At 44.4% G+C, this 17,021-nt stretch overlaps 2 protein-coding genes across 3 annotated transcripts; one reads left to right on the top strand and one right to left on the bottom strand.

The window, feature by feature from the left end:
- Positions 1-5,890: 5,890 nt before the first annotated feature.
- CRYAB (crystallin alpha B) lies at positions 5,891-8,904 on the bottom strand. The gene is made up of 3 exons (XM_080929688.1): positions 8,529-8,904; positions 7,419-7,541; positions 5,891-6,231 (listed from the first exon to the last, which is right to left on the bottom strand). The coding sequence occupies exons 1-3, from the start codon at positions 8,727-8,729 to the stop codon at positions 6,028-6,030; spliced, it is 528 nt and encodes a 175-aa protein (XP_080785814.1). The 5' UTR covers positions 8,730-8,904; the 3' UTR covers positions 5,891-6,027.
- A 715-nt stretch (positions 8,905-9,619) lies between these two features.
- HSPB2 (heat shock protein family B (small) member 2) lies at positions 9,620-10,917 on the top strand. Of its 2 annotated transcripts, none has more exons than XM_080929842.1 (2): positions 9,620-9,849; positions 10,548-10,917. In XM_080929842.1, exons 1-2 carry the CDS (start codon positions 9,756-9,758, stop codon positions 10,718-10,720), a joined length of 267 nt encoding a protein of 88 aa, XP_080785968.1. In that variant the 5' UTR covers positions 9,620-9,755; the 3' UTR covers positions 10,721-10,917. The 2 variants fall into 2 exon arrangements, with proteins under 2 accessions (XP_080785968.1, XP_080785967.1); XM_080929841.1 differs by having other exon boundaries at positions 9,643-9,849; positions 10,266-10,917.
- Positions 10,918-17,021: the final 6,104 nt, after the last annotated feature.

The raw sequence follows: 17,021 nt of genomic DNA, 5'->3' as shown, positions 1-17,021 counted from the left end.
TGTAACTTCCCTTAAACAGGATACAAAAGGAATGCTATCACCTCCCCAACCCTCATTAGTTTATGGAATTTGTGGTATTTATGATGTTGAGTAATGCCTACATTTCATGGTTTTTTGTTTTGGTTTGTTTTCATTTAGGGTTTTTTGTTTGGTTGGTTTTTTTGTTTTGTTTTGTTTTTGGATTTTGTTTGTTTTACTGTTTCATGTTTTTTTTCTTTATGGATACCTAGTTGTTCTCATCACTATTTAAAAGGCTGTAATTCCTATAATATTGTTTAAGGCACTTTCATTTCCAACGTGTGTGTGTGTGTGTTGGTTGGTTTGTAGATTGCATTTCTTCTACTGTTTTTTGACAATAATAAAGTAATACTGGCCTAGTAGAATGTGTTATGAAAGTATTCTAATTTTTTGTGATAACTTTCTTTATCTCTGTGTCTCTGTGTCTGTGTCTGTTTCTTTCTCTCTCTCTCTCTCTCTCTCTCTCTCTCTCTCTCTCTCTCTCTTTCTGTGTGTGTGTGTGTGTGTGTGTGTGTAAAACAAACAGGTTTTGGAGAACACTGCATGAGATATTGGAATGGCTCGGATTGAAGCAGTACTCTTGCTATAGTCTGGGGCTTTTTTGTGATATTTCGGTTCTGATTCAGTCTTATTCTAATAATATTTCTGTTTAGACAATCAGGACTTATAAATAACAATATATATATATATATATATATATATATATATATATCATTAGGCTATCACCAAGTAGCCCGAGCAAACCCCTACACTACACAACAAGGTCTGATAAAACAATTGTTATATCAGGTCACTAATGGGGTAGTTTAAAAGGTAGGAATAGAGAACCAGATCCTGCTGACCTGTTAACTGAACTACAGATTCCAGACAACACAGATAAGAGCTGCTCCAAAGAACCATTTCTAAACAGGTCCACTCCCCCTATTCTTTCTTTCTCACTACCTCTAGTGAGCGGTGGGCTAGAAGAGAGGTTAAAGTGTTTAAGAACCATCATTAAAAATAGGTTTTAAGCACGGAACAAAATTTTATACATAAATTTTTGTCTTGCAGACTTGTTAAACTATAATCTTCTAGAGTGATCAGAGGCCCTTTGTCTGGCTCTGGATATCAAAGGGATGTATTTAAATTCTCTGGGGCAAACATAATATTTATTCTAGGTCTTTACTGTACCTGACATTTATGAAATAAGGACAATCCTTTCTTGTCAAGAATCTGTTTCTCGTTTACTTTCCTGACCTACCCTGGCCTGAAAGGATCCATGAAAGTGGACATTTTGTCAAACCCAGTGGATACTTCAGTGACTTGTATGCATGCACTGCATTTGACTTCTTGCTGCAGGTCACCACAGGGGTTGGGGAGGCTTCTTTCTCCACATCTTCCAACCTCTTTTCTCACCATGCTAGGAGCCATACACACTGCCGATGGCAAATCTGAGCCTGTTAGGCCTCACGTCTTCCTCCAGTCTCATCACAGGTATGTCTGTCTGTCAGGCCCCCTTTGTGTGAGCAGGCGCCTCAGCTTCACTAGCATACATCTCTTTATTCTTGGCTGTCGTTCCCTTGCTCACCACAACACTGTGGCAAGCTTTTTCCTCTCATTTGTCTGACTACTTCTCCAGTTCTTTTATGAGCAGACATTTCTACATGGGTCCTTGCAGTTTTCCATCCCAACCATTCTGTTTTTTTCCACTCTTAGTGCTGATCCCAGGTAACAATATCGACTGCCCTGCCTTTAACTGATAAATAAGACTTCCAGATTCTTTTAATTTTAATTTTATTTATTTACTCCATGTGTGCATGTATGGGGGGGGGGTGCATGTACATTGTTGGCTTCTATTGCCTTCTAAATAAGTCCAAAGGATTTCTCCATTACCTCCTGTCCCCTATTCTCTTTCATATACTCAGTTCTCCAATCATCAAAATACCTGGGCACTTCATGCTCTCTTGCTGAATTTATGCTCCTACCATTTACCTTTTGTTAACTTTAATAAGCTATTGTGAATGGTTAAAGGTTCTCTACATACCTTTAGTTCCACCCCAGCGCCCAAACCAAAACTAACACAAATGCAAACTGCCAGATTCCTCATTAGATGGGCACAAGAAAAAGAAGAGGCAAGTCCTGATGCAGAAATGGGGGAATTAGAACTTGCACACACTGCTAGTAAGAATGTAAAATATGACGCAGCACCGTAGAAACCTGCTGATTCTCAGGAAGCTAAATGTATAAAAGCACACACACGAACACACACACATCATGATAAAACTAAACTTTTTTTAAAAATTAATGCAGACTAATCCTATGATCAGAAATTCCACTGTTTCGTCTTTGCTACAAAGAATTGAAAACAATTGTAAAAATAATTATAACTATACGTTTATAGCAGCAGTCTCCCTATTAATCAAAGGGTAGGAATGGCATCTGATAAGGATAAATAAACCTGGGATAGCTACTCTCTATACTATTTGTCAATAAAAGGGAAGGAGTCTGGTGTGGAGAACACTAGGCTGAACCTTGAAAACATTATGTCAGGTTTAAAAAGAAAAAAGCTAGGGGCTGGAAAGATGTCTTGGATGATAAGAACACTGACTGTTCTTCCAGACAACCCAGGTTCAGTTCCCAGCACCCACTCGGCAGCTCACAACTGTCTGCAAATTCAGTCCCAAAGGCTCTAGTGCCCTTTCCTAGCCTCCAAAGGCACTGCAAACACGTGGTTCATGGAAGACTTATACTCAGGTAAACGCTCATACACAAAATATAAAAACATATTTAAAATCTCAGCTGTGTGTGGTGGTGCATGCCTTTAATCTCAGCACTCAGGAGGCAGAGGCACAGGCAGGTTATTACAGACTTTAAGCCTAGCCTGGTCTACAGAGCAACTTTGAAGACAGCCAGGACTACACTGAGAAACCCTCCCTGCCTCAAAAACCAAACCACAGCAAGCATATTTGAAATCTGAAAAAAAAAAAAAAAACTTTAAAGCTAGTCATCAAAGGCCATATATTAAACATTACATTACTAGAAAGTATCCAAAAGGGGGCTGGAGAGATGGCTCAGCATTTAAGAACATTGCTCTTCCAGAGGCCCTGAGTTCAATTCCCAGCAACCACATGGTGGCTCACAACCATCTGTAATGGGATCAGATGTCCTCTTCTGGTGTGTCTGAAGACAGCTACAGTATACTCACATACATAAAATAAACAAACAAACAAATAAAAAGAAAGTACCCAAAATAGGCAAGTCAGTACATAAAGTATAGACACATAGTTAACTAGAGCTGAAGGATATAAAGTATTGAGTAATAAAATCTAAAATTGACTGTTGGGACAGATGTGCATGTCTGTGAATGCATTATTGAGAGTACACTGTACAACTTGAATGAGTAAATAGAATCTTAGTAATTCTGTCTTTAAAATTCTGTCACTTATTCAATAAAGTGCTTCACTAGGTCTCCAGCACATACATTTTAAAAGGGGGTTGGAAGGGCTAGAGGGATGGCTCAGGGGTTAGAGCACTGACTGCTCTTCCAGAGGTCCTGAGTCAATTCCCAGCAACCACATGGTGGCTCACAACCATCTGTAATGGGGTCTGATGCTGACACAGATATGCAGCTGTATTCCCAGCCCTGGGATTATTGGAGAGTTGTTTTGATTTTATAAAGAATAATTTAACCTATGAAACTTGAAATGTGGCTGGGCCTGGCAACACAGGCCTTTAATTCCAGCACTCAGGAGGCAGAGAAAAGTGGATTTCTGTGAGTTCGAGACCAGCCTGGTCTACAAAGCCAGGGCTGTTATACAGAGAAATCCTGTCTCAAAAAAACAAAACAATAAAAGAGAGAACAAAACACTCAAGGGAGGAAATACCAGGTGAAATAGAGGAACAGGGATTGAAGAAAAGATCATTCAGAGGCTGCCTCACCCAGGAATTCACCCCATATGCAGACACCAAACCCAAGCACTATTGCTGATGCTAAGAAGTACTTACTGGCAGGAACCAGATAGAGATGCCTCCACAGGGCCACACAGATACAGCTGAGCATGTTTGCAGCTAACTGTCGGACTGAACACAGGGACCCCAATGAAGGTGCTAAAGAAAAGACTTAAGGAGCTGAAAAGGTTTGCAACCTCATGGGAAGAACAAATTTATCAACCAACCAAACCCTCCAAAACTCCCATATAGTTAAACACCAACCATTAAGCACACATTGAGAGACCTATGGCTTCAATTGCATATGTAGCTGAAGATAGCATTGTCTGGCATCAATGTGAGAAGAGGCCTTTGGTCCAGGGAGGGCATGTTTTCCTAATGTTGGGAAATGCCAAGGCAATGGTGTAGAGAGGGTGATTAGAAGCAAGTGCACCTTTGTTAGACAAGTGGAGGGGGAAGGGAATAACATGTAAATACAGAAAGAATCTAATTTAAAAATGGAAAAAAAACAAAACAAAACAAAAAAAGCAGAAAGCTCATATTACCCTAGCTCCTCTCTCCTATATTGTAAAGACCTGAAGCAACTGTTTAAATTTTTTTTTTCAAAATCAGGATCAGTTCCCAAACTGTACGCCTTGTGAAAGTAATTACCTCAACTTAAGATTATTCCTTGTGGGGCTGGCAAGACGGTGCAGCAAGTTAAAGCACTTGCCACAGAAGCCTGACAGCCTGAGTTGGATCCCTGGAACCCATGATAGAAGAGAACAGACTGCCAAAAGCTTTCCTGTGGCCTCTACACCCCAGTTGTGGGACACACACACACACACACACACACACACACACACACACACACATGAACACACACATACACACACAAACACACACATACATACATACATACATGCATGCACACACACATACACACTGTCACATAAAATAATAATTACTAATTAAAAAAATCTTTAAAAGACACATCCTCAAGTGAACCTAGAAACCAAGCAAGTAGCTACAGTAGAGGTGAGAGCTGTTACTACACATTTGCCAGGTAGCATGTAGCAGGGCTCAGTGAATCTGACAGAAACTATGTCTAGACCCACTAAAGTAAAATGGAGAGAGGTTTTCTTGGTTTTCTATTTTGTGGGGTTCCTCCCTCCCCCACAGGGGTTAGTAATTTTAGGAGGAAGATGTTCTTTTGATTTTTGGTGTTTTGTTTGTTTGGTCTGATTTTTTTTTTTTTTTTTTTTTTAATTTATATGAGTGCACTGTAGCTGTCTTCAGAAGAGGGCATCAGATCCCATTACAGATGGTTGTGAGCCACCATGTGGTTGCTGGGAATTGAACTCAGGACCTCTGGAAGAGCAGTCAGTGCTCTTAACTGCTGAGCCATCTCTCCAGCCCAGTGCCTCTGTTTTGCTGGATTTTTTATTGTTGTTGTTTTTATGTTTGGTAGGGAACAGATACTCTGTCTGCAGTCTGGGTTTAAAAGGTATCTGTTCATTACTTTGTGCTGTACCCAAGAGGCTTGTTTGACTGCCACCATCCGTGTTCTGTTTACTGTCCTGTGAATTAGCTGAGGACACTTTTCAAATCACACTAAAGTCACCATGTCCCCCTGGTGAGGTAATTAATTTCAGAGATGCACTAAAGCCTTTTTATGTGGGGTGAGCCAGAGCTGATTCATCTTGACCCCTGCTGGGGTGTCACCATTTCTCTCTTCTTAGTCTACTCCTGACAAGTCTGTCCTAACTAGTACAGCCTGTTATAAAGATGGATATATCAGAGGAGTGATGGCTTTCCCAGGTCTGTACCATAGGAAGTACTGCAGCCAATCATTCTGCCCAAAAATATCCTTGGAGTCCCCTGAATCATAGTGTGGGAATTAGTAGATCTGTTATGTTTGCAGATTAATTTAAAACACACCGAGTTTGCAAACACGAGGCAGGTCTGTTGCTGAACGGTATTTTTATTAGCTTAATGATCTGGGCCAGCCCTTAGCATTAATAAGCTTCAGCACTAGTCACAGATTTTCTTTCACTGATGGGAAACTTCCGTGTTTTAAAAAATGCAGTGAGGAAAAGGAATCTACTTCTTAGGGGCTGCAGTGACAGCAGGCTTCTCTTCACGGGTGATGGGAATGGTGCGCTCGGGGCCAGAGGCCTGTTTCCTTGGTCCATTCACAGTGAGGACTCCATCAGATGACAGGGATGAAGTAATGGTGAGAGGATCCACGTCGGCTGGGATCCGGTACTTCCTGTGGAACTCCCTGGAGATGAAGCCATGTTCATCCTAATCCAAGAGAATGAAGGACGAAGGAGAGAAATAAGAACAGAAAATACCACCACTTGCTCCAAACTCTTGAGTAAGGATGAAAGGCCCTAAGATAATAAGTATCTGGAGCTGGGGATCAGTCTAGTAGTGAAAGGCCCCAAGTTCATCTCCAACACTGTAAATATGCAGATAGGTAAGTCCAGAGCTGCTTGTCCATGTTTAAGGCTAGAATAAACTGTCCAGATGGCCATACCTACCAATCAGAAGAAAACTGGGACTAAAGGCATGCACCACTACTGCCCAGCTGAGTCATTATCTTTTCAAGGTTTATTTATTTTATGTTTATGACTGCTCTATGTGCACATACATCTGCATGCCAGAAGAGGGCATCAGATCGCATTATAGATGGTTGTGAGCCACCATGTGGTTGCTGGGAATTGAACTCAGGACCTCTGGAAGAGCAGTCAGTGCTCTTAACTGCTGAGTCATCTCTCTAGCCCCCAAGTCATAAGTTTTTAAGAAGCAACCATAACACTTTTTTAGGAAGAAAAAAAAATTGCTAAAAACGCAAGAGGAATTGATGCTAATCCTGAAATCTTCTGAATCCCAAACATCCACCCAAACAAACCTCAATTAACTGACTTCCTCACATCCATAAGCCTGAGGCTCTGAAAGGCAGACAAACCAAGTATCCTAGCATTAAACTGAGCAGAAGAGGCATGGAATCCTGAACATCCAAAAGCCACACTTATGACCTTCAACCCTATGGTTACTGTCATTATGCACAACCATTAATGTATAACACACTGCACCTAGATCAATGGTTGCCAGTTTTGGGTACTGAAAGTACCTGAGGAGGGTTGTTTGTTTGTTTTTAAATGTTGAGGCCTGACCTATATCCCTAAAACTTCAGATTTAATAGGCTTAGGGTGTGCTGAGGGTTGGAGATTTTGAAAATTCTTCTGATATTATGATGTCACTGGACAAGACAAGGCGATCAAAAGGAACAGCAAGGTTCTCTCAGCAAAACCACCACACTAACAGCAGATCTAGCCCTAACTTAGCTTCCCAGCCACTGATCTATAACTCCTGATCTAGTTGCTTCTGTTTGGGGCCTGGAATTCTGCTGGCCTCAGAGGCTGGTGCAGTATCTGGCGCCCGGTGTGCACTAAATGAGTTCCCAGAAGACGGAAAGGCGCACACACCTGGCGTTCCTCATGCTTGCCGTGTACCTCGATCACGTCTCCCAGAACCTTGACTTTGAGCTCCTCCGGAGAGAAGTGCTTCACGTCCAGGTTCACGGAGAACCTGTCCTTCTCCAAACGCATCTAGAAGAACAAGGGGGCGGGAGGAGGAGAAAAGATGGTAGGATGTTTGTTAAGCTGGAGAAGGCTCATCCATCGTTCAGCAGATTTACTTCCTATCCAGGTAATTCATCCTTGGCTGCTGGAAGGGGGGACCCCTGTTTGGATACTGATGCTGGTGCATGTGAGCTACTGTAGTGATACTTGAAGGATATCTCTTAGTCATCCATCAGTCCCAAACTTTACTTAGAGGCACAGGGAAGAAGACAGGTCAGTAGGGGACTAGTCACAAGGATTGGGTCTGGGCATGGCATCTGCTGTCTCTCTACCCAATGCTGGCTTTGTCATTTGTCTATAAGACAAAGGCCCCCTTTTTCCTGTTCAGCTCCCTGCCAAGTTTCCAACCCACTCGATCTGGAATGGTCTGTCCTTCCAAAGCCCTTGCTCACTCAGATCCTGTTTCCTCACACTAGAATATTTTTAAACCAGAGTGTTATCTGTGACGGCTCTATTAATCTTATCTCCCACCCTGTTAGGATAAGTCGGGGCTTCCCAAGAGTGGTCAGACATTCACTCAGTCACTATCTCAGCCTGAGGAACGCAGAATATCATAGGCGAGGGAAGGGAGAGAATGTTGATTGCTATCTCCAGCCCCAAAAGGGGGCATGAAAAGTCCAGGATGAGTGGGTGTCTACCTGATCTCTACAGTTTGAGATAAAACCTGTCAGAACCATGGCTATTGAAGAGGTGAGTAGCAAACCAGAAAGAGGCAACCTGCTTCATCATTAGGAGCTAGAAGATAACCTTCACCATGCACCGAAAAATGAACCAGGAAACAGGAGCATCACACAGAAACAGGTGCCCAAAGGAAGAAGAAAACAGTAACCCCAATTCTCTGTACCTTTGTGTACACACACAAACACCTAAAATGGCTTAGACTGGGTGAAAGGGAAAAGTAATGGAGGGACCAGGAAGGACACTCACCCCTGTCTTGGCACGGGGGAGACTTACCTCTGAGAGCCCAGTGTCAATCCAGCTAGGTGCCCGAAGGAAGGAGGGTGGCCGAAGGTAGAAGGGGCTCAGGGAAGTAGCAGTTGAAAAGAGGTCAGACTCCAACAGGTGCTCTCCGAAGAACTGGTCGAAGAGGCGGCTTGGGGAGTGGAAAGGAAAGAAGGGTCGCCGGATCCAGGGGTGGTGGATAGCAATGTCCATGCTGGCTAGATGAATGTAGAGTCGGTTGGTTGGTCAACTCCTTCAGCTGCAGCGACAGCCAGCCCCTTATATATGCAGTCTTGTGAAGCTTCTGGAATGGTGATGTCAGGGGTTTTATTATCCCAGCTCACCGCCAGTTCATGGAGACTTGTGATCAGGGATTTGGCAGGGTGACACATACCCAGTACTCACTGAGCTAAGAAAAGAGAAACACAGGCAGGGCTGAGCTGACCGGTGACTTGTCATGGTCTTGTTTCACTAGCTCTCTGTCCACACCCAGTGGCACCCACCCCATCCTTGTTCTCTGGAGCTGGGACAGAGTCTGGAATCCCAAGCAGCTGGTGGTGGGCCCCCTCCTCCTCTCCAGTCTTGCGTGCCAGAGGAATTGAGCCAGCAACTATCTTGAGCCTGGGCAGGGACTGGAATCTTCCTAGGCTGAGCCCCAGGGACATTAACTCTTTGTGAGTCCCAGAGGAGAGCAGTGACCACCAACATGTTAGAACTAGGTGTCTGATTGGAACCCTGAGTTGGTCTAGGTTCAGAAGACCCTGACATTAAAAAGATAGAAAGTATTTCTTGCATTTTTGATGCGATGTGGCTCATAAAACATTGCCTTTTTTTTTTTTAAGTAATGTGCACAGTACCTAAGACTGGTAAGGACAAATGGTGGACTGGACAATTGCTGAAGGCCCAATTAGGCCTCTCTTTGCCCTCCTCCGGCGCAAAAATTTCTCTTCCCAGCTTACTCCCGGACCAAGACCCTCAGCTGTCCTTCCAGGCCCCTGCGACAGCTGTGCAGAGGAGGGGACTTAGGGGGTCCAGGCTGTGCTGATCACACCCTCATAGCTGCACTGTAGACTTAGGCTCCCAGCCCTCCCCCACCCCCAGAGGCTCTGCACTATTTTGGGTGGTGTAGACCCCGCCCCCACTCTGACTGAGTCCTGGCTCTCCCTGAAGCTGGAGGGGTCGCCTTGATCTTGTTGGGGCTGCACTTGGGATCAGGGATACTAGTCCGAAACAGCAGTCATGTCGGGCCGCACAGTGCCACATGCCCACCCAGCCACTGCGGAGTACGAATTTGCCAACCCCAGCCGCCTGGGCGAGCAGCGCTTCGGAGAAGGTATGGCTCAGATACTTCCCACCCCCACCTCCTGAAATTCTGGGCTCACTGCCCAGCTTCACTGGCCTCCACTCTACCTGGGGCTTAAGTGAACTCCTGAGGTGAGCCATCTCCCACCCCAGACTCCCCGCCTCAAGCAAGACTCTCTCGGGTCTGGCTACAGACTTCAGGACAAACTTTAGACCAGCCGGGCACTGGGTACCCGGGCACGCTTCAGAGTATCTTCACATTTCGCTTCGGCCCTCCCAATTCCAGCTCGCTTTTTCTCCGGGCCATCTCCTTTCCTTTCCCAGCTTCTCCTTCAGCTTCCCACCTGCTCTTCTGGCCCATATCTCCAGATATCGCCTTTCAGCCCCGTGCCCACTGCATTCTCCCTCATCCTGCCTCTTGCCTTCTCTTTCTCTCTCTGCCCCCAGGCCTCCTGCCAGAAGAGATCCTGACCCCCACCCTCTACCATGGCTACTATGTTCGGCCTCGGGCCGCCAGGGCTGGGGAGGGCGGCAGGGCAGGGGCCTCAGAGCTCAGGCTCAGTGAAGGCAAGTTCCAGGCATTTCTGGATGTGAGCCACTTTACCCCAGATGAGGTGACCGTGAGGACTGTGGACAACCTGCTAGAGGTGTCTGCCCGACACCCCCAGCGTCTGGACCGCCACGGCTTCGTGTCCCGAGAGTTCTGTCGCACCTATGTCCTGCCTGCAGATGTGGACCCCTGGCGGGTCCGAGCTGCTCTCTCCCATGATGGTATCCTAAACTTGGAGGCGCCGAGGGGTGGCCGGCATTTGGACACGGAAGTCAATGAGGTCTACATCTCCCTGCTTCCTGCGCCTCCTGACCCCGAGGAAGAGGAAGAGGTAGCCAGAGTTGAGCCCTGACTGGCAGCGACAGACCCGAGCACCCAGGGAATCTACCTCCCGTGGTGATTCCAGAAATCCACCACACCCCAGAGGGAGCAGCATCTCTGGGAGATGGGAAAGGTGCATGGTCCACAGTGTATGGTTTGGTCCCTTGATGAATCACAGCCTTCGATTTAATTCTGGGTGGGGCTGAATAAACCAAAACCTCTGGGGGCCTTGTTTGTGCTGCTCCTGTCTGTGACCTGGAAGACCAAATGGCATACGGGTGGGCAGGTCATCGGCAGCTATTCCCACTGTGAAATAGGCCCATCTCTCAGCATCCTGAACTCACACTCGGATGCTGAGATCACACCCGGAAGCAAACACTGGCTCCAGATCAAATTCCTAGTCATAATTTCCTCACAATGCAACAAAAGAGATAGTGATCCTGGGAGGGCTAGGGATAGGCCATCCAAACAGCCCAGAGGGCACTGTCTGAGCTGGTGATTAGGGATACAAAAACAAGGGTCTCCAGGCTGTCTGGCCCTCTTTGGGAAAGGGTTAGGAAAAATGTTGGGGTTTTTTGTTTTTTTTTTTTTTTTGGTTTTTTTTTGTTTTTTTTTTGGCTGGAGAGAGTTGCCTGAAGTCCTAGTGTGAGTGTTTTGCTCCTCACATCAATGGGGTATGTGTGGAAAGGTCTCAGAGAAGGAAGGAGTGTGCCTACATGGGCACAGACACATTAATCCACCATGACCACCGAACTTACGACCTTCCCATTTGAGTACAGGGAAGACCCAAGCAAGAAAGCAATTGTGTCTGATTTTGTAATAACCCACAGAGAGGAGCCCTAGAGCACTATACCTGATCTAAGACTCGGTGCAGTTTCTGATGTCATATTGTAGTGGCAATGATCAGGAAAGGCTGCGGTGACTTTAGTGCTGGGGGTATGGTGTGTTCAGAAGAGTCAGCTGGGGGTGGGGGGCAGGTAGGCTGTAGCCACACTCCTTACAATCAAGAGAGTTTCATACATGTAAAGGATCTGAGGGGTGTCCAAAAGGTTTTCATTTAGCCATTCAAATGTCAGTCATACATTCCTACAAATGAATATACATTCCTTGTTATGGTGGATATTTGAAATTCCTTAATTCATGTGGTTGTTTCTTAGCTTTGGGTGTTAAAAATATATATACATATATTTGAAACCGAACAAGAGCTATTGTTCCCTCATGCGAATTTGTCAATGAAGTTTCTGAGATCCATTGATACCCCTCTTAAGGATGTGTGGACCCCTGAGGTAAGAGCTCTGCTTCAAATAATTGGATTATTGGCTTTAAAATCGCTTTCTTTTTAAAACAAAAAGCAAGACCTAGAGTGACAGGGTACTTCAGGCTCAGTTAGAGCCCTGTGCGCCACAGAGACCATGTGATGTGAAAGCTCACCTCAGTGAGACAACTCAGGTTTTATGCTCCCCTTCATGTAGTACACAGTTCAGTGAATACTTATCAAGCACACACAGACCAAGTCATCAAGTGTGGGAGACTAGCACTGTAGATGTAAGTCATAAGAAACAGGTGCCTTTGATTAGCTGCCCTCTTTGAGCCTAATGTCTGGGTGAGCATAAGTCTGAAGACTGTGTCTCTGACAGTGACCAAGAACATACTTTACAGCCGTGCTTGGAAAACTACCACTTACAGACCAAGCTTGGCTGTGTGAGAATGCATGTGAGTGTGTGTGAGTGTGTGTGTGTGTGTTACATTCTGAAAGATCATAAAAGAAAGAACACAGGAAATGGCCTATAAAGTTTAACATATTTTACTCTCTAGCCTTTTGGGGAAAGTTTTCTGACTTGTATTATTAGCTATGAGATTTAAAAAAAAACAAAACAAAACACTTTTATCTTCAGGCAGAAAGTTAAAAAAACAATGTGTAAGTAAAAGGAGGTATGTTACCTCCTCAGTCCTACAGCTATGACACTACAAAAATAGCCACCTTTCATAAATCTATATAAACATTTTCAGTAAAAATAAATGAATGAATGAAAGCTCGGCGTGGTGGCCCAGTCCCGGCGCTTGAGAGGTGAAGGCAGGAAAACCAGGAATCCAAAGTCATCCTCAGCTACATCAGGAGTTTAAGGCCTGTCTAGACTGCATGAGACCCTATCTAAAAAAAAATAATAATAATAAAATGAAGATTTTCAAATTTCCATTCGGATTGCAAACTGAAGAGCTTCCTAATTTCCTTTATAGTTGAACTTAATTGAGGGGAAGCCGTGCCTCACATACATTAAGACCTCACTCTGTCTAGCACTCAGCCCTGAGTTTTGTCTAAGTCAAAAAACAAAACAAAAACAAGGAAACATCTGAAAATCGCTGATTTAATTCAAACCTCCACTCCATCAAAACATCAAAATTCTTTTAAAGTTATTAATCAACTTCTGTGACTTTCTGAGTTGCAGAGACTTCAGACTTCACAAATAGCCCACCCCATTTCCTTTTGGACATGCACACAAATGCACATGAGCACACATACATCTGATAAGAGAGTAAACCTAGGGCCTTGTACATGCTAGACAAATACTCTACCACTGACCAGTTTTAACCATTTATTTTAGGACAGAATCCAACTAAGCTGCCTGGGTGGGTTTGAATTCATTATGTAGCCCAGACTGACCTATCCTTCTGCCTCAGACTCCAGAGTACCTGAGGTTACAGGTGCAGCATCCTAAAAAGCTCATTTCCAAAAACCCTAGCTAGGAGTGTCAAGGAAATGAAGACAGGACAGACACACAGACAAACATACAGTGAATTTGGGATCAGTTTCTCCAACACCTCAGCATTTATTATTTACAGCTCAAGAGGATGGTCTTGGTGAAAGGCTCTGTGTTAGGCTTCAAACACTGGGGAGGAGGAAACTGAAGTTGCTAATCTTTGTACACACTGATCAACCATTCATAAGCATCCACATTTAAAAGGCTGAGCCCATATCAAAGCACACATTCATTCAGGATTTCAGTCACACGGGGCTTCCTACAAGCTGGCGTGCAACCAGGACTGCCCAATTTCTTCAAAAGCTTCCCTCCCCAAATAAAGCCGTGGCTTGCCTATTCAGCCATATCTTGTGGCACTTTCTGTATCACCCCTCACACACACACACACACACACACACACACACACACACACACACACAAAACTCTCTTGTGGCAGACAATAGAACCTGAACGTCAATGAGGAGCCTCAAATAATTCCAGATATGGTCTGACTGGGCCGGATTTCAATAGAATCTTCACCAGCTTTTGTATCAAGCTTGGCTTGATGTGTTTAAAGGTGTATCAAGTACTTTGTGTCTTTTCTGTGGAGTTTCTGGCCCTCAAAAAATCTATATAAAGTTCTTTAAGTTGCCAAAGAGGTGGTTGGAAGTGAAGCAGTTTATGAGGGCCATTGAGAAGTCTGTCCTGTGACAGGGAACTTATTGCTGGCTCTTGAGATGGGAGGGGAAGCAGGTTACAGGGTGAAAAGGGCACTAGTAGGAATCAGAATGGTCTGCAAGATTGGAACACGAGATAGTAAAATACAACGCTCTGCCGCCTGATAACTGGTCGACAACAAGAATTAATAATAGTAACAATGGCCAAGACTTACGGAGGGTGTCCCATGTGTCAGGCCTGGACTAAAGCTTTGTATACACATATCTCATTCAGTTATCACAGCCCTGTGAGGTGTCACCTTTTTCCTAAGGCGGGGAGGAGTTCAGAATCCGGTGTACTCTGTGGAGTTCGGGGCTGATTATGAGTGTCCCAAGACAATACTAAAGATGCCAAGAAAATACTGAAGACTGGAACTGTAGGTTTCAAAGGTTTCTTGGAGCCATATTCTTTCTTTCCTTCCTTCCTTCTTTCTTCCTTTCTTGTTTGGCTCTGTTTCTCTTTGAGGTAGGGTCCCTCTATAAATTCTATGAATTCTTGGCTGTCCTGGAACTTGCTCTCTGTAACCCAGGCTGGCCTCAGACTCAGAGATCCTCGTCCCTCTGTCTCCCAAGTGCCAGGATTAAAGGCATATGCCACCATAATCAACCTGGAAACATATTTTCTAAGGGGAACTCATTCAGCTGCCTCACAGCCACTAGCCAGTGAGGAACGAGTCCAATTTTGGGACACTGGAAGCAGAAACTACCAGCTTTTGCTAGTAGTGAAGCTTCTGTAAGTGGAGATTTTGCAGGAGAGGACATTGAGCTCTGGTTTAAACCAGAAGGGGAATTAGGCAATGCATTCAGTACTTATAAATGTAGATGGTAAACGGTTAGGAGATAGGCACACATTAATTCTAGTAATGAGAATGTGAGAGCATTTCATTTCCCTACATTTCAGGTCCAAAACGCCTTTAGGATTCAAACCCACATTGAAAACATAGAAATGAGTACCAGTTACCTTGATAGTGAAACCCAAATCTGACTGTAGTAGCAGACATAAGGGACGATCCTTTACTCCCTGATATATTTCAAAGGCCATTCGATACGATGAGCCACATTTCCTATGGAAACTCAGAGCCCTTTTGTTACCTCAGGTTTCTTTCTAAGTCGAAGCTTGCAGCTTCATCAAAAAGAAGTTTCAAGTCCCAAAGGTGAGATAACTCCCACCTGGAGGCCGTGTGTCTTTCTGCCCTTTGGCTGGGAACAGTCACTTGGGAATCATCCCACCAGGTGGCTTCCAAGGTCCAACCTACTTGGTTGAAATCTGACTCTGACAGGCTCCCTGGGAGCCACTGCGGTTCGCTCGCCCAGGAACCAGGAAATGCGCAAACTTCTTTATGTCTGAAAACCAGCTGGCCTCCCTGGGAGACACATCCGCCATGGGAAACCTGCTGTGCTGTGGGGGAAGCTGGTGAGTCGGGTCGAAAGGTGGAGGGGACCGCATCCCGTGGTGGATATGAGACCCTGAGAATCAGACAACCTGGAGACCATGCCTTCCTCCATCTGCCACGTCCTGGGTCGAACACAGAGCGAGCGGTACCTTAGGACGCTTGGAAAACACAGCAAGCTATAGTGGCCAGAGGTTGGCTGCCCTGGTGGGCCAGCCTTGTTTCTCTCCTCTCTCCTTTCCTTCTGATGCTCTCCTTTTCATTCTTCCTCAGATCATAATGACGGGAGCATTCGAGTGTTCTTTATGCGCAGTCACTTTATAATCTCGATTAATTGTCCCGGTACTTCTGGGAGTGAGTGGTCTTACCGTTGCTTTTTAGTCTTATAGCCAGTCAGGGAGCGGAGGTTCAGAGAAGTTAATGTCTGTCACGTGGCTAGTCACTTAGCAGGTAAAACGAGATTCCAAGCGCAGCGGCTACACTTCAGAGCCCATACTTTGCTCAGTAGGTAATCAAAGATGTGGCCCTGGATTGAGCAACCGGATTTGGAGAAATGTTTGTTTGAAACTGCAGAAGTGGAAAGGAAGAATATATCCATTGGAAATGTGAATATAACTTTCATGCTATTTGCTGTGTGGCCTGAGGCACTCGGGTCATTTAACTGGGTCCTAGCTTTAAAAGGAAAAAAAAAAAAAAAAAAAAAAAAAAAAAAAAAAATATATATATATATATATATATATATATATATATATACATTCCCTATAGTTTGCATCCTAGGTTGGTTTTAGAGAGCAAAAGCCAGCAAAAATAAAATTAAAAACAACGACAAAAAAAAAAAACCCAAAAAACATCAAAATACCAAATAATAGATTATTGGTGGTTTTTGTGACGGTTTCCCCAGGGTGTTCACCACCACTACAAATTCCCAAATATGGCTTAATCTTGTCAGCTGCCTCTTAGCTACATGAGTCCATGTCTGGGGCAGAGTTCAAAGACTAGTTATTTACAAGTAAACATCACCTGCAGAGAGAAAAGTGAGATACGTTGGAAAGCACCTAAAATTTGAGAACAATACTGGACTCCAGTCCTGTGCCGGATAGTTCATGAATCTATTTGGTTAGTAAACACATATTAACTGAGCATGTGCTAAGTACCAGGAAGTGACAGATGCAGAAGTCAGCAGTAAAAGAAATTTGGCTAAACATGGTGGTAGTGAATACCTTTGATCCCTGCTATTGAAAGGCAGAGATAGGCCACGCCAGAGTTGCCAAGGTTACATAGTGGGATCCTGTCTCAAAAAAACAAAAACTAGACAAATAAATAGGACCCTGCCTATATGTGTATATGCATTTACATGTATATTTATTTACTTTTTGTTGTTGTTGTTGGATTTTTGAGACAGGCTCTCTCTATGTAGTTATGGAATTCTTCTATGTAGACCAGGCTGGCCTTGAACTCATAAGAGATCTGCCTGACTCTGCCTCACC

This window comes from Micromys minutus (genome assembly GCF_963924665.1).
Source record: "Micromys minutus genome assembly, chromosome: 16".
Classification (NCBI taxonomy): Eukaryota; Metazoa; Chordata; class Mammalia; order Rodentia; family Muridae; genus Micromys; species Micromys minutus.
The sequence above is the reverse complement of the archived record's forward strand: the minus strand, read 5'-3'. Positions and strand labels throughout refer to the sequence as shown.

Coding starts and splice junctions, on each gene's coding strand:
- HSPB2 (XM_080929841.1), top strand. CDS start 9,756: ATGTCGGGCCGCACAGTGCCACATGCCCACCCAGCCACTGCGGAGTAC. Junction 9,850..10,265: donor CGAGCAGCGCTTCGGAGAAG/GTATGGCTCAGA, acceptor CTCTGCCCCCAG/GCCTCCTGCCAGAAGAGATC.
- CRYAB (XM_080929688.1), bottom strand. CDS start 8,729: ATGGACATTGCTATCCACCACCCCTGGATCCGGCGACCCTTCTTTCCT. Junction 7,542..8,528: donor TTGACACTGGGCTCTCAGAG/GTAAGTCTCCCC, acceptor TTGTTCTTCTAG/ATGCGTTTGGAGAAGGACAG. Junction 6,232..7,418: donor GCAAGCATGAGGAACGCCAG/GTGTGTGCGCCT, acceptor CTCTTGGATTAG/GATGAACATGGCTTCATCTC.